Source organism: Moschus berezovskii, chromosome 19, assembly GCF_049115385.1.
Source record: "Moschus berezovskii isolate FMDL1 chromosome 19, NW_MosBer_1.0, whole genome shotgun sequence".
NCBI lineage: Eukaryota > Metazoa > Chordata > Mammalia > Artiodactyla > Moschidae > Moschus > Moschus berezovskii.
The window spans coordinates 16,299,432-16,320,907 of record NC_142478.1 but is presented as its reverse complement, the minus strand read 5'-3'; the positions used below and the strand labels follow the sequence as shown (position 1 = coordinate 16,320,907).

At 41.1% G+C, this 21,476-nt stretch overlaps 1 protein-coding gene across 3 annotated transcripts in view; it reads left to right on the top strand.

The window, feature by feature from the left end:
- HHIP (hedgehog interacting protein) overlaps positions 1 to 21,476 on the top strand; it is a 109,530-nt gene that overhangs the window by 51,812 nt on the left and 36,242 nt on the right. For all 3 annotated transcript variants that reach the window (XM_055405217.2, XM_055405216.2, XM_055405218.2), the window contains exons 5-7: positions 14,501 to 14,652; positions 15,031 to 15,204; positions 15,777 to 15,920. In XM_055405217.2, the coding sequence (XP_055261192.2) occupies positions 14,501 to 14,652; positions 15,031 to 15,204; positions 15,777 to 15,920 (470 nt within the window). The remainder of the gene's footprint in view (positions 1 to 14,500; positions 14,653 to 15,030; positions 15,205 to 15,776; positions 15,921 to 21,476) is intronic.

The window sequence follows — 21,476 nt, the reverse complement described above, 5'->3', positions numbered from 1 at the left end:
ACTTCTTGCCCATTAAATAAAATACAGTCTTGTGGTTTGAAAGCGTTAAGGTATTTTCTAAATCATCTTCCAAAGGAATTATTTGCTTTTCTAACAGGGTTTGCTGAATATTTATCAATTTATTAATTAAAAAAAAAATTTACATTTTAAGAATGACCCTAAAGAAAAAGAAAAGAATGACCCTAAAAAGGAAATATTTGAGAGAGTAAGGGAAGTAAAAGTTGAAACTTCCCATCATAAACAAATATTTCCTTTATTCCATAGCATCATCTAATCTTTGGGGAGTTGTACATTTAATGGATGTACATACTCTCACACACTGAATAATTTAAAATTCTTTCTTAATTCATAACTGGATATTCAAATTTGAATCTAAATTTCAGTGTCTTTTAAAAATTTATTTAAATATCTGTTATGTCAGTCAATACTGCTCTGAGGTACTTTTCCCAGCTGTTTGCCAATACCGAGAATGCAGATTTTTCTATCATAAATCTGGGAAGTGCATTTTTACATAGAGTTTGTTTTTAGAGGGGAGAAAATATGTGACTTGCCGTGTATATTTTCAGTAAGCACAAATGTTGGGGTTAATTTGTTTCTCCCAGTCTTCTTTGTTTACTACAGAAATCACTTTAACTTCAGAGAATACTATAAAAAAAAAAAAATATATATATATATAGTGTTTGTATATGTATATATTTAACTGAAAAAAAATAAAATTCCTACAATAGCAGTAGCCAGGTGTATATGTTTCAATGCTAGGATAAAAATTCAGAGTACCTCAAGTTTTGCAAATCATTCATTAATAAGCCGCTGTTAATACATGCCATCTACATCTTCTGAAGAAATACAGACAGATCTTTATCAAAAGTGTGTGGTAAGCCTGGTGCTAAATATAAGTATCAATGTGCCTTTTCATGCCTGCAATTTTCTGAAGTCCAAAAGTTCTTCGGATGGTAGCCGGCAAGATAATACTTCCGCTACATAATTTAAATACATTCCTCATCTGATTCAAATGTAGGGCTACACAGTCTCTGCTTCAAAATCATATTCCCTTCCAAAATCTTAGTGTTTTGTGGATTGATTGAGTTTGAGGATGGTTCTTACTTCACTGTCCATTGTAATAGCTATATCTTCCATTCAAATTGCACTCTGGAATTTATAAAAATGATTTTTTCATTTACTGTCTTCTTTGATTATCTGAGCAACTTTATGAGAAGGAGGAGAGATCTTTGCCAAGGAGTTTTAATTTGCCTTTCTTGCCCATTAAATAACCAAATAAACTCCTTGAAAGGATTGTTGAGCTTTCGACTCTGTTTTTTCGCTGTAGACTAGTTTTCTTGGTTTTACTTTGTTTTTTGGCTGCACCAGGCTGTGTGTTGAATCTTAGTTCCTCAGGCAAAGATTAAACCCTTGGTCCCTGCATTGGAAGCAAGGAATCTTAGCCACTGGACCAGACTAGTTTTTATGTATTGTTTCATCTGAAAATATCATCTTTAATTAATGTTTCACTTAGTATTTTGAACCCCTGTTCAGTTTACAAAATGATTTGGGTACTTCTCTCTGAAAGGAACAAGTTTGATAAAACTGTAAAGCCGGGGATGAACGATAAGAGCGCAGTACTAGTGGAGAGAAAGAATGTTAATAACTGAGTCTTGACGAATAGAAATAGTCTACAGTGGTGGTCCTGGGTTTGCCAGAGCCAACTGTGCTCAGCTCTTCATACACCACAGTCAGAGCCATCAAGTTACCAGTTTAAAATGGGCCATGGTGAGGGTATTTACACCACAGACATATACACAAAGTTGGGATTTTTTTTTTTTTCCAGATAGTCAGTTTATCAGTGCATTGCCCTAAAGCCTAAGTTAACCTTTGTTTTCAAATAACTGATGTATAAGCTTCATTTCTTTCTCCTGCCGAGCTTTGTAAACAAACGTAAGTGAGACTGTTTCAATACTGCCTCAGTCCGTGAAAAGTGGATGCTGATGAAGGAATACAATCTATTTTGTGTTTGTTCCTGTCTTCATTTAGGGAACATTTGGTAAGGTGGTGGAACATAACAATTTACATTATCTCTTCTCCAGACAGGTAATCTCTCTTTTGCTTCTTGTAGTTGTACATTTGGGCCAAGTTATTCGAATCCTGCACATCTCTGTGTCTCTATCCATAAAGTTAAGATAATAATAAAATAGTATTAAACTTTAGAGTTTTTATAAAGTTTTAACAAGATCACACTTACAAATTACTTGGCATGGTCTCTGGCGCACAGTAAATGCTCAGTGCATGCTACCGTTTATGACAAGGCTTCCACTGTAAGACTCTAGAAATACCAAGATCAGGCCCCTCCCTTTAAGAATCTTACAGTCTAGTGGAGAATTGGTCTAGCTCCTAATTTACATATCTGATATTTTGCTATGTCCAAAAATGTAGCTGCCCAGTATTTCACTCATTTTCAATTCAATCTAGGAATGTGTCTTTTTAATTTTTATTTATTTGAAGTGTAGTTGATACACAATATAATGTTAGTTTCACATATATAGCAAAGTGATTGTTATATATTAATACTTGTATTACATATTTGAATATCCTATGTTATACAGGAAATGTGTACTTTTAAAAATCTAAAGCCCAACAAGTATTAAACCTGTAGGTTATAATAGAAGAGTTCAATGTAGTTACAGTCTTTTCTGATGATCATTTTTATTCATTTTGTTTGTTTTTGGTTTTGTTCTGGCCACACCTCTCTGCTTGTGGGATCTTAGTTCTCTACCAGGTATGAACCTGGGGCCCCTGCAGTGAAAGTGCAGAGTTCTAACCGCTGGACAATTATGGAATTCCCTATTCATTTTTAATTCCGTGAATGTCCTTGTAGTTTTTGTCAAAACTTTTGTTAATTTATTTTTGGGTACCCTAAATATAACATAAGAGCTTTCTCTGAAAGTATTGCCAACATCTCTATATGCTTCCTTCTTCAGAAAAGTGTTTAATGCTAGGATTCTTTTTTTAAAAAGAGTTTATACTTTTTGTAGCTTTAGTATTTTGTCATTATTTCAAATAGATGTTCCACACAATTTAGTTTTATTGAAGCATTCTTTTTTCTTTTAGAGAAGATGTTTTGGAGAACTGAACTCTGGAGTATGACAGATATTATTATTATATAGTACTTGACACATATTGAGTCAAATAGTCCTTAATGTCCAGGCCATTCCCTGATACCATATTGGATTCCTTGGGCAGCATATATTAAAGATTCTACAGCAAGTAACTGCTGCCTGCATAGCATAAAAGGAACAAGTCAATCCACTCTAATGTGCCATCCTGTATCAGATATCACAGTTCAGATGGAAAGTTGGTTCCATTCACAATTTAAAGTTTCAAATAAACTTATAAAGTTTAAAATAAAGTCTAAAATAAATCATGTACACCCGGATGTAAGTTATTGTGATCATAACAGTTTTTACCTATATAACTGAATATGTATATACTTTCTTCCCCATAGGCATAAGATGTCAAAAGAATATTAGTACATGGAATAAGAAGCAGCTGGAAAGCTGTAAATTCTAGAAAATAACCACTTCTGGTATCTTGCCTCCATGCAGGTCATTACTTAAACCCAGTGTGACTGATTTATTTTGTTTATGCTTGAAAAGAGTGGGGAAGAGAATCGTTGAAGAGGGTGCTGTGACTTTGAGGTAGCTAGTCTCCATCTCGAATATCTTTTATCCTCTCCTTTGTGCTTTTCTCATCTGTTTTTGCATTTGCTACCATCAGAAGATAAAATGTACAACCCTAAATGTACATTTGACGTGGCCCAATTGCTCCATGCCAGAAATTATATACCCCATAAAACACTTCCTAAAAGCTCTGACTTACTGGGGTATCTCCTAGCAGTTCTCCAACTTCATATGAAGCAGGACAGACCTCTTTGTCAGAGTGTGGTCTAGGCGATCATGGGTCCTGCCAGCATTTGAAAACTGTAAATACTTTTTTAAAGCACTGGAGCAGAGGGTAAATACAATTAAGCATAGCAGAGGCCTTAAGGAGACAAGACAGTGCTGTGAAGAGCATTCATTATCAGGAAACTCAGAGGGAGTAAGTTACAGACAGACTTATTTAAAAGAAAAGCCAGATCTGGAAAAACAGGGGCAGTTTTCAAGAAAAGGGGAGAATTAATACTATAAGTGATAGGTTCCCAGTATAGTGTGGTTTCAGGCTCAGAGAACAGTGAAAGAAAGAAAAGCCAGAAGAGTGAGTCATACAATGGCACAAGATATTTTATAAAAAGGTCCATTTCCAAAATAAAATTTGTACAACAGGAAGACTACCAAATCATTCCAAGTATAACTTAAACTTCTTCGATAGAGTTGACCATGAACTCCTTCCTAGAAAGAGGATGAGTGGTATAGAGCAGCGGTCCCCAACCTTCTGGGTACCCAGGACTGGTTTCATGGAAGACAGTTTTTCCATGGACAGGGTGGGTGGATGGTTTCTGAATAATTCAAGTCCATTACATTTATTGTGCACTTTATTTCTATTTCTATTATATCAGCTCCATTTCAGGTCATCAGGCATTAGATCCCAGAGCTAAAGAACCTCTCAGGTTTTTTTTGGAATGTTTTCTGACACCAAATGACAGAGGGCTTTTTTTTTTTTTTGGTTTGGGTTTTTTTTTTTCTCACATCAATCAATTCTCCAGCACTCACTGGGTGTTCAACAATTCAGTTCATTTCTGACACTAACTATCCAGAGTTCACCCAGACCCCACAGATTAAGGGTTCAATCCTACAAGACTGCCTCCCCCACAGATACCAGCTATAAATGGGTCCCCACACTACCCACATTTCTGCCCAGCTGACTACATATTTGGGGGTTCCCATGAGCGCCCCCCTCCCCAGGCTCAATAACTCATAGAGCAACACACAGAACTCAGGAAATTGCTTTACTTACTATTACAGGTTTGTTGGACTTCCCTGGTGGCTCAGATGGTAATCTGCCTGCAGTGTGGGAGGGCTGAGTTTGATCCCTGGGTTGGGAAGATCCCCTGGAGAAGGAAATGGCTCCCCACTCCAGTATTCTAGCCTGGAGAATTCCATGAAGAGAGGAGCCTGGCAGGCTATAAGACCCACGGAGTCGAAAACAGTCAGACACAACTGAGTGACTAATACTTTCACTTTTCACCACAGGTTTGTTATAAAAGCTGTAACTCAGGAGCAGTTAGTTACAAGGGAGCGTAGGACAAGGTATAGAAGTTAGGGGGGCATAGAGCTCCCAAGCCTTCTGCAGGGGTGCCACCCTCTTGTACCTCAATATGTTGACCCACCTGGGAGCTCTCCAGATTCCTCCACCACTTAAGATTTTATGGAGGCTTCATTGATTGATGAAGTCATGACCGTTGGTGATTGAACTCAACCTCCAGTCCCTCTCCCCTCCCTGGAGGTTGGTGGGTGGGACTGAAACTTCTAATCCCCCAATTACACCTTTTGGCTCCTCTGGCTACCAATCTCCATCCTGAAGCTATCCTTTGTCATGATTGTTGTTTAGTTGTTCAGTTGTGTCTGACTCTTTGCAACCCTATGGACTGTAGTCTGCCCGGCTCCTCTGTCCATGAGATTTCCCAGGCAAGAATAATGGAATGGGCTACCATTTCCTTCTCCAGGGGATTTTCCTGACCCAGGGATCAAACCTGCATCTCCTGCATTACAGGTGGATGGTGGATTCTTTACTACTGAGCCACCAGGGAAGCCCCGAACCTATGGGGGTTCAGTTCAGTTCAGTTCAGTTCAGTCGCTCAGTCGTGTCCGACTCTCCGCGACCCCATGAATCACAGCACGCCAGGCCTCCCTGTCCATCACCAACTCCCGGAGTACACCCAAACTCATGTCCACAGAGTCGGTGATGCCATCCAGCCATCTCATTCTCCGTCGTCCCCTTCTCCTCCCGCCCTCAACCTTCCCCAGCATCAGAGTCTTTTCCAGTGAGTCAACTCGTCTCATGAGGTGGCCAAAGTATTGGAGTTTCAGCTTTAGCATCAGTCCCTCCAATGAACATCCAGGATTGATCTCCTTTAGAATGGACTGGTTGGATCTCCTTGCAGTATAAGGGACTCTCAAGAGTCTTCTCCAACACCACAGTTCAAAAGCATCGATTCTTCGGCGATCAGCTTTCTTCACAGTCCAACTCTCACATCCATACATGACCACGGGAAAAACCATTGCCTTGACTAGACGGACCTTGGTCGGCAAAGTAATGTCTCTGCTTTTTAATATACTATCAAGGTTGGTCATAACTTTCCTTCCAAGGAGCAAGCGTCTTTTAATTTCATGGCTGCAATCAGCATCTGCAGTGATTTTGGAGCCCAAAAAAACAAAGTCTGATACTGTTTCCACTGTTTTTCCATCTATTTCCCATGAAGTGATGGGACCAGATGCCATGATCTTTGTTTTCTGAATGTTGAGCTTCAAGCCAACCTTTTCACTCTCCTCTTTCACTTTCATCAAGAGGCTTTTGAGTTCCTCTTCACTTTCTGCCATAAGGGTAGTGTCATCTGCATATCTGAGGTTATTGATATTTCTCCCAGCAATCTTGATTCCAGCTTGTGCTTCTTCCAGCCCAGCGTTCCTCATGATGTACTCTGCATATAAGTTAAATAAGCAAGGTGACAATATACAACCTTGACGCACTCCTTTTCCTATTTGGAACCAGTCTGTTGTTCCATGACTGGTTCTAACTGTTGCTAGGGGAAATACCAAAAGTCACTTTGTTAGCATAAACTCAGGTAAGGCTAATGAAGAACAAAAGATGCTCCTATCACTCAGGAAATTCCAATGGTTTTAAGAGCTCTGTGCCAAGAAACAAGGCCAAAAAATCAAGTATATTTCTCATATACAACAGCCCACATCATGCTGTGCTATAACATCATGCAGTCCCTCCCATAAACCTTCTGGGTTCTTCAGGAGATTGACTCCTCTTCTGAGACCAAATTAGACTTTGGGACCTATTGAAAAGCAATGCTTCTCACCTTTTCCAGAAGTTGTGGAGAAATGAATACAGTGCTTTTCAAAACTTACAAATAAGCTGAAATAAAGTTTTAGTGAGATTGAGGTCGTCTAGTGCTTGGAAATGGTTTGCCTGCATTGATTTTACCTTCTTTGCATCCTGTGGTTAACACAGGAGTTCTGCTCTTGACTGAGTTCATCTGTGCCCACATATATAGATGGTCTCCACTTTCTCCTCCTCCATCCTGAAAAGTGCTTTCACTTCACTTTGAAGGGTGTTGGTTGTTTTTGTGATACTGACAGCTCAGAGAGAGTGCTTGCTGTGAAAGTGCGCTCCTTAGGTTGTTGCTGCTGTTTTTGGTCAGTCCCTAAGTCGTGTCTTAACTTTTGTGAACCTGTGAACTGCAGTCTCTTGCTATCTCCCGGAGATTGCCCAAGTTCATGTCCGTTGAATTGGTGTGCTATCTAGCCGTCTCATCCTCTGTCATCCCTTTGTCCTCCTGCCTTCAATCTTTCCCTGCATCAGGGTCTTTCCCAATGAGCTGGGTCTTCACATCAGGTGGCTAAAGTATTGGAGTTTCAGTTTCAGCATCAGTCCTTCCAATGAGTATTCAGGGTTGACTTCCTTTATGATCCACTGGTTTGATCTCCTTGTTGTCCAAGGGACTCTCAAGAGTCTTCTCCAACACCAGGCATCTTCTCCTTAGATATCTCCTTGTGAATGTATTGGTGAGCTTCATTAGTCCTATCTTTCAGGGCATGGCCAAGATGGCTCAAGTCATCAATGCTTTGGATCCTTTTTAAAAAACAGATTAAAATAGCCATGTATTAGGCAGAAAATGCCCTTCCCCAACAGATGTTAGTGAGTGAAAGTCGCTCAGTTATGTCTGACTCTTAACAACCCCATGGACTATAGCCCGCCAGGTTCCTCTGTCCTTGGAATTCTCCAGGCAAGAATACTGGAGTGGGTAGCCATTCCCTTCTCCAGGAGATCCTCCCAAACCAGGAATCAAACCTGGGTCTCCTGCAGGCCATTTCTTTATCATCTGAGCCACCGGGGAAGCTCCCCCCAAAGATTTCCTCATCCTAGTTGGCAAAGGGGAATTGAGGTTGCAATGGAATTAAGATTATACTGAATTATCTGGGTAGGTTCAGTGTCAATACAATTCTTTAAAGTAGAGAGGGCAGCAGAGGAGGTCAGAGTGATGAGATATGAGAATTCAACCCTGCTATTATTGACTTTAAAGATGGAAGGAAGGCAGCAGCATCCAAGGAATGCCAAGGGGCTTCTTGAAGTTGGAACAGGAAATGACTTCTCTAAGAGTTTCTAGAAAGGACCATGGTTCTGAAAGCACAATTCTTTAGCCAGATGAGACCCGTGTTGGATTCTAACTTACTAATTTTAAGATAATACATTTGTATTGTTTGGAGCCACTAAGTTTATGCTGATTTTTTACAGCAGTAATAGAAACCTGGTATTGTATTTGAATGAACAGTTCTCAAATAAACCTGTTTGTCATTTCTGAATAACAAAAGGTTCTAATCTAAGAAGCACAGGCTTGCACAGGGAGGGGCTCACATTGGTCTTGTTCCTTTATAATGTGCCATTAAAACAGACATTAATGCCAATTAATAAAGGAAATGTGTGACTTGCCTTTTAATAAAAGTATATATTTTATAGAGAATTTTAAGTGCCACCAGTCTGTTCTTATGTTAATTCCTAGAAACTCCTTCATTACTAAGAGAACAAAATTTCTACCAGAGGTCTTCATTCATACATGTTTTTCTGGGTAACAGATGTAAGATAAATTTAGAAGATGGTTTTACTATTTGCAGACACTCTGCCTAATCTTCATGTAATTTATCTGTCATAAAACCAAGGTTTTTTCTCTTTTTTTTACCACATTTTAGAGTGGAGAAAGCTCATTGAAAATATGCTAATTAAACTTCATGTCAGAATTTACCCAGAATAGGTATTTACTCTCTTAATGCTTGGTTTGGGGCCATGCATATTTCTAATAGTGTAGCATTAACTGCCCTGCATCTCAAATTAGCATCATAAAGAAGTTATAGGGGAAATAGCAACTGAAAACTTTGTTACCTGCTCCCTTGGATAAGCAACTGGAAGACAGGAATTGGTTCTTGTTGATTATCTTACCCCTTGTGCCAAGTTTAATGCCTAACACACAGTAGATATTCAATAAATATTTGCTGAATGAGTGTTAAATGCACTTTTGTTTGACAAGACATTAACAGGGAGTGCATTCTTTACTTTACATTTCCTTGCTTTCTCTATACAATAGGGCTGTTCTATACATCACTGAACTTGAAGCCAGTCACTTGCCAAAGGGTCACTAAGCAAACTATGCAAAAATGAGAAATGATGCTTCCAGCTCAGTGCAGCCCAGCCCTGTTTCCTAAACTACACAAGTCAATTGGCAAATAGAAAATATTATGGCCAATTTTAAAGTAGGCATAAATCAGAAAAAAAATTAACTGTAGCCACATTGAAATATGAAAACATTGGAATGTTTTCTTTAAAATATCATAATGAAAGGCCATGCCCCACAATTTCTATTAAAAAAGTAAAACATACTTCCTGTTTGAATCATCTCATGATTCCCTGTCTTTTTCAACAGCTGCTTCATTTTCTTCAAAGAGGAATATTTGTAGTCGTTTGGTTAGAACTTTGATGTGTTCACCAGGGAAGAGTTTATCTCAAAGCTGTAGGACTAGATCTCATCTTGTACTTACATGAAAGTCATCAGTACCCTTTGCTTGTGGGTTTTGTCTCTTTTCTGCTGACCCTGTGAGCTGGACGATAATTATAATGGTAGTTAACTACTTAACAAAAGTTCCGAAAGAGGGTTTTATGATGCACCCTGAAACATGGGTTAATCTCAAGGTAAGTGTATGAAGTGAAGTGAAGTCGCTCAGTCGTGTCCGACTCTTTGTGACCCCATGGACTGTAGACCACCAGGCTCCTCTGTGCGTGGGATTCTCCAGGCAAGAAGACTGCAGTGACTTGCCATTTCCTTCTCCAGGGGATCTTCCCAACCCAGGGATCGATCCCAGGTCTCCCACACTGCAGGCAGAAAGCTTTACCATCTGAGCCACCAGGGAAGCCCCCTAAAAAGTGTATAGGGACATTATTTTCAAATCATGCAAGTACCTGATTTTGAGGGGCCCTTGGTGCTTGGTGAGAGGCTGTCCAGAAGTTGATGTGATATTGAGAGGCTGGAGCACAGGAAGGAAAGGGGCTCATGGTAGCCTATAATGATATTCTGTTGAAGCTTCAGTTAGTGAACTTGGAAAAAAAAAAAAGCATTATCCAAATAGAGGAAATTCTTAAGTGTTGTTATAAACTACTTTTTGCCTGTTTGGTTCAGGCAGCGATGGTCAGTCCCAGCAAGAGACACACACACAAAGCATTTGGTATTAGTAATAAAGTACCAAGTATAATGTGAATATTTGGACACATTACTCTTTCTCACATCACTCAGGGTAAACATTATGGACATGGACATTAGGTTAACAGTTTTCACAATTATGATGTTAGAAGTCAGTGTCATTTGGAAAGGTATGGCTCCCTGCACCGCGGAGCTTCCGTTTGCCGTCTAGGACTGTGTTTGTCTCCCTTTTAAGGCAACTTGGTTGAACTAATTAATGACTAGAGGTTCATTCGCCCTAGATGCTCAGCAGAAACATAATAATTTCATCAAAATAATTTGATATTTCTGGGAGGAGTGCTTGGTTTTCATTCCATAAAACTACACATAATTAAGGGAAAGAGTAAGAAGACGGTAACATTGACATAACGGCTTTTTGATGAGCCTGTGAGAGCTGGGCCATTTTTTCGATCCTGGCGCCAGGGGCCAACACTCAGGCTCTCAGGCGGCAGTGCGCTGATGAAGACTGGTGGAAGCAACCACGGAAGGTCTGAAAGCCTCAAAAATCTGATGGTGGTTCTGGCATTATAGCCTCTGACCCTGGTCCAAAGTTAAAACTTCAGTGCCCAATAGACATACTTCTCCATTCTTATGATTTGTAACATACTTTAAATGGACAGCATACCTCTGCGGACTGCTGCTACTGCTGCTAAGTCACTTCAGTCATGTCCGACTCTGTGTGACCCCATAGATGGAAGACCACCAGGCTCCCCCATCCCTGGGATTCTCCAGGCAAGAACACTGGAGTGGGTTGCCATTTCCTTCTCCAATGTGTGAAAGTGAAAAGTGAAAGTGAAGTCGCTCAGTCGTGTCCGACTCTTAGCGACCCCACGGACTGCCGCCTACCAGGCTGCTCCATCAATGGGATTTTCTAGGCAAGAGTACTGGAGTGGTGTGCCATTGTAAATGTGGGCCTACCAATACTTTAAAATCCCAACAGGAGTCAAATATCCTTCCTTCCCAATCTCTGAATTGTGTTATATAATTTTAAAAGCTAGTTTTGAGAGACACCCTAGGATGTTTACATAGTATATTAGATTTTTTCATCACTATAATTATGAAAGTGGGTATTTCTCTGAAATGATTGCGTCATTAGTCCTGTTTCTAAACCACCCAGAACACTACTTTGCACCTAGAAATTGACTTTAGAAAAGTGAAATCATGTGTAATTATTGTGTGCGTGCTAAGTCGCTTCAGTCTTGTCAGACTCTGTGTGACCCTATGGATGGTAGCCCGCCAGGCTCCTCTGCCCATGGCATTATCCAGGCAAGAATACTGGAGTGGGTTGCCATGCCCTCGTCCAGGGATCTTCCTGACCCAGGGATCAAACCTGCGTGTCTTGTGTTTCTTGTATTGGCGGGAGAGTTCTTTACCACTGCTGCTGCTGCTGCTGCTAAGTCACTTCAGTTGTGTCCAACTCTGTGTGACTCCATAGACAGCTTCCTACCAGGCTCCCCGTCCCAGGGATTCTCCAGGCAAGAACACTGGAGTGGGTTGCCATTTCCTTCTCCAATGCAGGAAAGTGAAAAGTGAAAGTGAAGTCGCTCAGTCATGTTTGACTCTTAACGACCTAGCACCACCTAAACAAATGTAAATCCCCATGACTCACTGGAAAAGAGTCCGATGCTGGGAGGGACTGGGGGCGGGAGGAGATGGGGACGACAGAGAATGAGATGGCTGGATGGCATCACCGACTGGATGGACATGAGTTTGAGTGAACTCCGGGAGCTGGTGATGGACAGGGAGGCCTGGCGTGCTGTGATTCATGGGGTCGCAAAGAGTCGGACACGACTGAGCGACTGAACTGATAACCTGAAAAATTCAGGACATTTTCGAAATGACTTTCTTGATTTATTTACTTGTCATTCAGATGTCTCATTCTGTTTCCATATTTGGCCCTTTAATAAAAGTCAGTGATGCGCCCCCAACTCCAAATTCATTTGTGAGATACGTCAATCTCTAAGGTAAAGAACTCTTTTCTATCACTTGTGGATTTATTTAAATCTCTTTTTCCATCTGCCTCTCCACAGTGCATGAATTCTACACCTAATTGCCAAAAAGCAACCAGCACAGTTTTAAACCGTGTTGCTAGCCAGTTCAAATTGTCTTTTAGATGATTTGATGAAAGACTACAAAAGAACTACTTTCAACAAAACCTTCTTCGAGTGGAACACAAACATTTGTGAAGTGGGCATGCAGTACTTAACCTGCATTCACAGCTTTAGAGGGGGATGTATCCAGACCAGGAATTAATTACAAACTGAATCCCACCCCTAGACCTCCTTCTATAGCCATCAGGGAGGTTTAGCTGTGCAGTGGTTTCTCTATAATCAAATACTAGTTACATATCCCTGTTTTCAATGTCTCATAAGAAAGGCAAGAGCTATCTGTTTAATTAAGGTGTAAGAAGAAAGATGAGTCAATATTAAAATCATCATAATAAGATAATCCGAAAAAAACAGGCTCATTCATAAAGTCATAAAGACTTACCCTTTAGTGAGATAGTTCTCGTTGTTAAAATTAATCATATTGTGATATGCAAATGAAGAGGCTGGCTTTTTGGACATTTAAATAATAACTTGGTAGTTCTGGGATATTTGCACCCACTTTATTACTTCAGTTCAGTCGCTCAGTCGTGTCTGACTCTTTGTGACGCGCTTAAAGTTTGGATGTTTCCGGTTTGGATGGCATACATATGAAAGCAGTTTTTATCTAATCCAGGAAATAAGCAGTGTTTATTAAAAGTAAACTTTTATGCCTAGAACTTGAAATTCACAAATCCATGTAGCATACAATCTACAAACAGTATCATACATTTCTAGTAACACAAGCTACTGGGGAACAAAGGCAGGAGAATGATGGAGTATTACCCAGTGAAGAAATTGCAGTATTAGAGATTTGTTTGGCTCCTCTGACAGTCTAAGGAGTAACTTACAGCATTTCACCCTAAGAGATGTGCTGTTTAATGAAATTGTATGGATAAGGTGATGTCCTAAGGGCAGTTTCGGTCACATTTTTCGCCATTGTACATAACTCAGCAGACTATAGACAAAGTGCTCTCTGGCTTACCAGGATGTGAACTTGAAGTATCTGATCTCGATAATTTTAGATACTTTGATTTCATTATAGAAATTCCTAGACTACTTGTGGGATAAAACAAATGCTAAGACCATATTGAATTTCATCAAGCTGAATTAGCAGAAAATAAAGATAAAATGCCTTTCTATTTAAGCACACGATTATGTTTTAATTGTTACAGCATTTGGCATGCCTAATGTATACAATTCTTGACATACATATAATAACAAAAGAAAGTTGTTTGGGATTTTTCTTTTATTTCCTAGTGTCCCCTTTCCTCTCTAGGATTTTTCCCACCCCCACCCCAGCCCTGGCTTTTAGCTCTCCTCTCATTTCTCCATCTTTCTATAAAGAAAAAACTCGAGGCAGCGAAAGGATCTATGTAAAAATACCTCATTTCTAGGCCAAGGCTGCTTATTACCTAGCTATGACGAACAGACCACCATGGTTGTGACAACTGATGTAGATGCCTCCAGGGTAAAACAAAGGTTTACATATTACACAAGCAATTTAACTGTTTTCTAAATAGATTGCCAAGACAGTGGGAGTTGGCAGCCCGCACTGTGTTTTAGGTTTGGGAGACTTGGATTAGAAGTGACTGCTGATTATGAACCTTTTTATTTGTCTTCTGTGAACTACAAGCAACCTAGTAACCCAGCAAAGAATTCTTCACAGCACTTAAACTTGTCTTCCTAGCTTCCCCAGATTACATACACAAATCACTTGACAAAAGTGGTATAAGGGTCTTGTGTGTAGATAACCACACAAGACAATTGTCTTGTTTCTAACCCTTAAAGAGTTCTGCAAAGTGAAATGTTTTATAATCTTTTTTTGTGTGTGCAGTAGGCAAGGAAGGAAAGAAAAGAGTTTGGACAAAGATGATCCAGGAAGAAGAAAGGGACTCTTTTGGGGGTTCCAGTTGAAACACAATAAAGAACATAATTAACTTCACAATTCTCTGTGTTTTTCATTTGACTGCAGGGAGGAGATGAAAGAGGACTGCTAAGCCTTGCATTCCATCCCAATTACAAGAAAAATGGGAAGCTATATGTGTCTTACACCACCAACCAAGAACGGTGGGCTATGGGGCCTCATGATCATATTCTCAGAGTTGTGGAATACACAGTATCCAGGTATCATTAGAAGATGGTTGATATTGTTTTTCTCACTGTGCGTTTGTAATTTTTTGTTTAGAAGTTACAAATAATTTACCATCAGGTGGCAATAATTAAACCTCAGTCTCCATCTGGCTGAACATCCCGATTGTGTCTTTAAGGAAAATTGTGAAAAATGGTAGCTTTGGCATTTTCCACAATTCTCTTTCCTCTTAAATGCTACTTGGGAAGCCTAGAAACTCACGTAATTTTTCAGTAATTTTTATTAGCTTCCCCGTCAGTATGTTTGCTTATTTACATGCTATGTGTGTGCTTCCCTATTTGTATCCTATTTACTTTCTGTGGGTTCACCTGACAAATTTCACAATCATGATTTGTTTCATCCCCACCACATAGGAAAAACCCCCATCAAGTTGATCTACGAACAGCCAGAGTATTTCTCGAAGTCGCCGAACTCCACAGAAAGCACCTGGGAGGACAGCTGCTCTTCGGTCCTGACGGCTTTCTGTACATCATCCTCGGTGATGGGATGATCACACTGGATGATATGGAAGAAATGGATGGATTAAGGTAAAAAACAAAACAGAAAAACAGGTGCCCCTTGATGGAAAAGTGTTTTAAGTGAATTAAAAACTGAATTAGATCACCTTGGTTAAATTATTTAACTGTTGGTATCTGCATTTATAACATGAAGAGGAATTCAGTAAATCTGCTGATGTAGTGGTTTGGAAAGTCGCTCTTCTGAGATGTCCTAACACCAGTTCCTCCCATGGGGGTTGTTCAGCGGCTACCTTCCACACTGCGTAATGGACTGGTGTTGTTCAGTGGAACTTCTCAGGGGACGTTAAACACGTGGATTGGAAAAAAATTATTTTAGCGGACGGATGCCAAACGCAGTACCGCACCGATGCCACAGCCTTCCGTCCCCGTCGAGCTGTGTGTGTCGGTGCTGGTCTGAAACAAAACCGTCTCTGGTTTCATTTCCCACAATGTGGAATTTGGAACGTGAATAATTTTTTCTCAAATGAGGGCAGGTGGTTTTTATTTTATTTTTTTAGCCATAGAGCAACCTCCCTGCATTTAGTGTAGGTGAAATGCGTCACTAGAACGGAAAGCCCTTACGCCGTCCTCTGATTCCTCAGCGACTTCACAGGTTCCGTGCTCCGGCTGGACGTGGACACTGACATGTGCCACGTGCCTTACTCCATACCCAGGAGCAACCCGCACTTCAACAGCACCAACCAGCCCCCGGAAGTGTTTGCCCACGGCCTCCACGATCCAGGCAGGTGAGAACACACGCTTCTTCTCTCTCCCGCCTTAGGAAGTGGGGAAAAGGGAGTTTGCGGGCACAGAGCAGAGTCTCACCCAACACGGTGCCGCTAAAATCACACTGGTTCACAGTCACCCAGTATTTTGTTGTCTTTCTTCTAGTAATGTGTGAAGCAGATTGAGAAGGCAGATTAGACAAGACAAAGGACAAATTCACAGAGAAAAATCACCTTAACGTTTTGGAGGGTTTTTATTAGATAAACACTGGTAGGCTAGTGTCATGATTAAGACTTCAAACTGAACACTTCAAATAATAAACCTTTGTCTCTGTTGTTGTTCAGTAGCTAAGTTGCGACCCCATAGACTGTAGCCCGCCAGGCTCCCCTGTCCTTCAGTATCTCCCAGAGTTTGCTCACCTTCATGTCCCTTGAGTCAGTGATGCTATCTAACCATCTCATCCTCTGCTGTCCTTGGGTGCGTGCTTAGTTGTTCAGTCATGTTAGACTCTTTGCAACCCCATGGACTGCAGCCCACCAGGCTCCTCTGTCCATGGGGATTCTCCAGGCAAGAATACTGGAGTGGGTTGCCATGCCCTCCTCCAGGGAATCTTCCCAACCCAGGGATTGAACCCAGGTCTTAAACACTTCTAAATGTTAATTTCCTTATACAGTAAATAAGGATGGTAATATCCACCTTGCAAGGATGCTGTGCTGATTAAATATAAGTCTTTAAGGGAAGCACTAGAGTGTCTGACACACCTAATAGATTTTAAATGAATTATGGTTCTTATTATCGTAGCTTCACTTAATATAAGATGACTCAGTGGCATTTGGAAGAAGTTGAGCTAAATGTTAACTTTTTTATTTGAAAAAAATTGTAAATATTAAAGGAATTCAGATTGGTTGTTTGCTACAGTGAATCATAAAGTCAGTCTATGACTGACTGACCCTGTCAGTCCAGTGGTTAGGACCCCGTACTTGCAGTGCAGGGGATGTGGGTTCAATCCCTGCTTGGGGAACTGAGATCCCATATGCCACTCGGTGCCAGCCAAAAAAAAAAAAAAAAGTGTGTAGAGTGAGAAATTTGGGATACACTTGAAAAATGCAGGGAAGTATAATACTGTATAGCCTTTCTTTGATGAAGGCTTCATTCATTCTGTGGTCTGTTACTCATACTAAGGGATATCGGGCCACATTTATTCATTTACTAGTTATTATTGCTATTTAATGTTTATTGAGTGTTCATTATGTGCAAGGTGAGTATTTCTTGAACTTTTTCTTTTTATAATCCCTTCTGCCCTTCATCTCCCCTCCATCAAAGTGCAAGTCTACAGTTCATTTCCTTTTTGGCATCTCAGCGATCTTAAAATCTGGGCGACAGGGAATACTTAAGGTGGGTTCAGGATGTGGAGGAAACTGTCACATTCCATTCCTAGAGCTCAGAATGCACAGATACCACCACAAAGCAGCACTCTGAAGTCAGAGCAGCCTGAGTCACCACAATCCCACTGGACCCTGCATGCAACCCTCCCGGGGAGTCCCGAGCCTCAGTGTAAAAACACAGGGCGGAGTGCTTTACAGACCTTACATGTGGCAGGGTGCCTGTGCTGTGGAGTCTTACATCCTCCGGCGGTAGAGGGCTGAACAATCTGCCTCCCTCCAAAAGTATTTCAAGCAGAGGAGGATTTAATAAAGCAGAAAGGAAACTAAAATCCAAAATTATTGGCTACAGAGCAAAGCTGACTTTTATTAAGCACCTTGGTGCAGAGCAGCAGGCCAAAAATCTTGTGCTTATCCTCTTACTGATAACTGTCAGCCAGCACTTTCAGGTAGCTGGCATCAGGTGCCTCCTCTCCTCTTTTTAAAAGACATTTTAATTTTTAGGTTAGTTTGAAGTTCACAGCAAAATTCAACAGAAAGCACAGAGATTTTCCCATACAACCCCTACACAAGCATTGCCTCCCCCCACTATCAACATGCCCCACCCAAGTGGTCATTTGTTACAATTGAGAAACCTACACTGACACATCATTACCACCCAAAGACCATAGTTTACATTAGGGTAAAGCATCTGTCTGCAATGCAGGAGGCCCAGATTCAGTCCCTGGGTCAGGAAGATCCCCTGGAAATGGGAATGGCAACCCACTCCAGTATTCTTACCTGAAGAATTCCATGGACAGAGGAGCCTGGTGGGCTAGAGTCCATAGAATCACAAAGAACTGGACACAACTTAGCAACTAAACAACAACAATAGTATCATATAGAGAAGTTTCACTGTCTGGGCTCCTTTTATATAAGAAACTAAAAAAGATTGGAGAAGATTCTTGAGCGTCCCTTGGACTGCAAGGAGATCCAACCAGTCCATCCTAAAGGAAATCAGTCCTGAATATTTATTGAAAGGACTGATGCTGAAGCTGAAACTCCGATGCTTTGGCCACCTGATGTGAAGAACTGACTCATTTGAAAAGACCCTTATGCTGGGAAAGATTGAGGGCAGGAGGAGAAGGGGACGACAGAGGATGAGACGGTTGGATGGCATCACCAACATGATGGACATGAATTTGAGTTACCTCCCAGAGTTGGTGATGAACAGGGAGGCCTGTCATGCTGCAGTCCATGGGGTTGTAAAGAGTGGACACGACTGAGGGACTGAACTGAACTGAAAAAAAGATTAAAAGGGCCAAGTGGACCTTAGTGAATTTGGTACTCAGCCAGAGCTAGAACTCATGGCCTCCAGAGACTCCACCTTTGGGAGACCTCACCTTTTCCTCCAGATTTCCTCTTTCTTGTTAGAAATGGGTCAAACTATTTTCTTGGTCAGAGTTTCTCCATCTTCAAAAAAAAAACAATACAGGGAAAATTTGTCACCCTATATGGACTTATTTCCACCTTAAGTCACAGCAGGTCTGTGTCATGATCCCCGCCAAACATTGTATTCTGGGAATCATTGAATTAATGAGGACAAGAAAGGGATTATGGCTACAGAACAGCTACCCACCTTTGGCAGATCAGGCTTCAGTTCAATTCAGTCACTCAGTCGTGTCTGAGTCTTTGCGACCCCACGAATTGCAACACACCAGGCCTCCCTGTCCATCACCAACTGCCAGAGTCTACCCAAATCCATGTCCATTGAGTCGGTGATGTCATCCAACCATCTCATCCTCTGTCGTCCCCGTCTCCTCCTGCTCTCAGTCTTTCCCAGCATCAGGGTCTTTTCAAATGAGTCAGCTCTTCATATCAGGTGGCCAAAGTATTGGAGTTTCATCTTCAACACAAGTCCTTCCAATGAACACCCAGGACTGATCTCCTTTAGGATGGACTGATTGGATCTCCTTGCAGTCCAAGGTTGTAGACAAAGTAATATCTCTACTTTTTAATATGCTGTCTAGGTTGTTCATAACTTTCCTTCCAAGGAGTAAGCATCTTAATTTCATGGCTGCAGTCACCGTCTGCAGTGATTTTGGAGCCCCAAAAAATAAAGTCAGCCACTGTTTTCACTGTCAGGCTTATAGTTTCTCTAATATGAATGAGATCATCTGGTCCCAACAGGTTTTATTTCATTGTTGTTGTTTAAATAATTGCTGCATATGAATCTTATGTCACTCATGTCCCAGACCCTACTCTCAAATTAAAAAAAAAATTTTTTTTAAATTAATTTTAAAATTCCCATTGATTTTGTCTCTGTCACTGCCTAAAGCAGTGATCCCAATGGAATGATTTTGCCATCAGTGGACTTTTGGCAGTGTCTAGAAGCATTTTTGGTTTCCGCAAATTAGAAGGAGTGTAGCAGCAGATCGTGAGAAGGCAATGGCAAGCCACTCCAGTACTCTTGCCTGGAAAATCCCATGGATGGAGGAGCCTGGTAGGCTGCAGTCCGTGGGGTCGCTGGGGGTCGGACATGACTGAGCCACTTCACTTTCACTTTCCACTTTCACACATTGGAGAAGGAAATGGCAACCCACTCCAGTGTTCTTGCCTAGAGAATCCCAGGACAGGGGAGCCTGGTGGGCTTCCGTCTGTGGGGTCACACAGAGTCAGACACGACTGAAGTGACTTAGCAGCAGCAGCAGCAGATCATGCTACTGACACATAGTGGGTGGAGGCCAGAGATGCTCCTAAATATCCTACAATGCTCAGAACAGCCCCCTTTTCCTCTCAGAAAAAGAGACATATCTGGTACCAAATGTCAGTGATGCCAAGCTTAAGAAATTGAAAACAGTGCAGCACTGTTTTGCAAATTTTTGAAAATTTCAGAAATATTATTCAATTTCATTCTTCCCTCAACCCACACGCCCCATACCTAGTCACTCATTGGCTGAAACATTCAACAAATATTGAGCCCTCCTTATATTCCTGGATTTGAACTAAGGAACAGAAATAACAGTGATAAAGAGATTGAAAATAGTTCCTTTACTCATAGAGTTTACAGTCAGTGGCTTAAGTCACAGAAATATTCTGGTCACAAATTTGGGGTGAACATGAAATCGGAGTCCACGTGAAGGACTTTAGTGGTTGTGGAGACCAGTTTTATTTTATTCCTTAAACTGGAGTGCATGCTCCCCTTTGTTAGGGCAGCCCACACTTTAGAATGTACTGATTCTATCTAAGAAACATAAGGGATTTCTCTTGTGGTCCAGTGGTTAAGACTGCCTTTCAATGCAATGGGTGCAAGTTCAATCCCTGGTCAGGGAGCTAAGATTCCCAAATGCCTCATAGCTTAAAAACAAGAAAATAAAACAGAAGCAGTATTATAACAAATTCAATAAAGACATTTAAAAAATGGTCCACATTAAAAAAAATCTTTAAAAAAAGAAACACAAAATTAATACTATAACTAATACACACCTTCCTTGTCTTACAGTGGGGTTAAGTCCCAGTGAAACCATTGTAAGTTGAAAATACCGTAAGTGGAAAAGGCACTTAATGGTCCTCACCTACCAAACATCATAGCTTAGTCTAGTCCACTTTAAACATGCTCACAATACTTATGTTAGTGTTCAGTTCAGTCGCTCAGTCGTGTCCGACTCTCTGCGACCCCATGAATCACAGCACGCCAGGCCTCCCTGTCCATCACCAACTCCCGGAGTTCACTCAAACTCATGTCCACAGAGGCGGTGATGCCATCCAGCCATCTCATTCTCTGTCGTCCCCTTCTCCTCCCGCCCCCAACCTTTCCCAGCATCAGAGTCTTTTCCAGTGAGTCAACTCGTCGCATGAGGTGGCCAAAGTATTGCAGTTTCAGCTTTAGCATCAGTCCTTCCAATGAACACCCAGGATCGATCTCCCTTAGAATGGACTGGTTGGATCTCCTTGCAGTACAAGGGACTCTCAAGAGTCTTCTCCAACACCACAGTTCAAAAGCATCAATTCTTCAGCGATCAGCTTTCTTCACAGTCCAACTCTCACATCCATACATGACCACGGGAAAGACCATAGCCTTGACTAGACAGACCTTTGTTGGCAAAGTGATGTCTCTGCTTTTTAATATATTATCAAGGTTGGTCATAACTTTCCTTCCGAGGAGTAAGTGTCTTTTAATTTCATGGCTGCAATCAGCATCTGCAGTGATTTTGG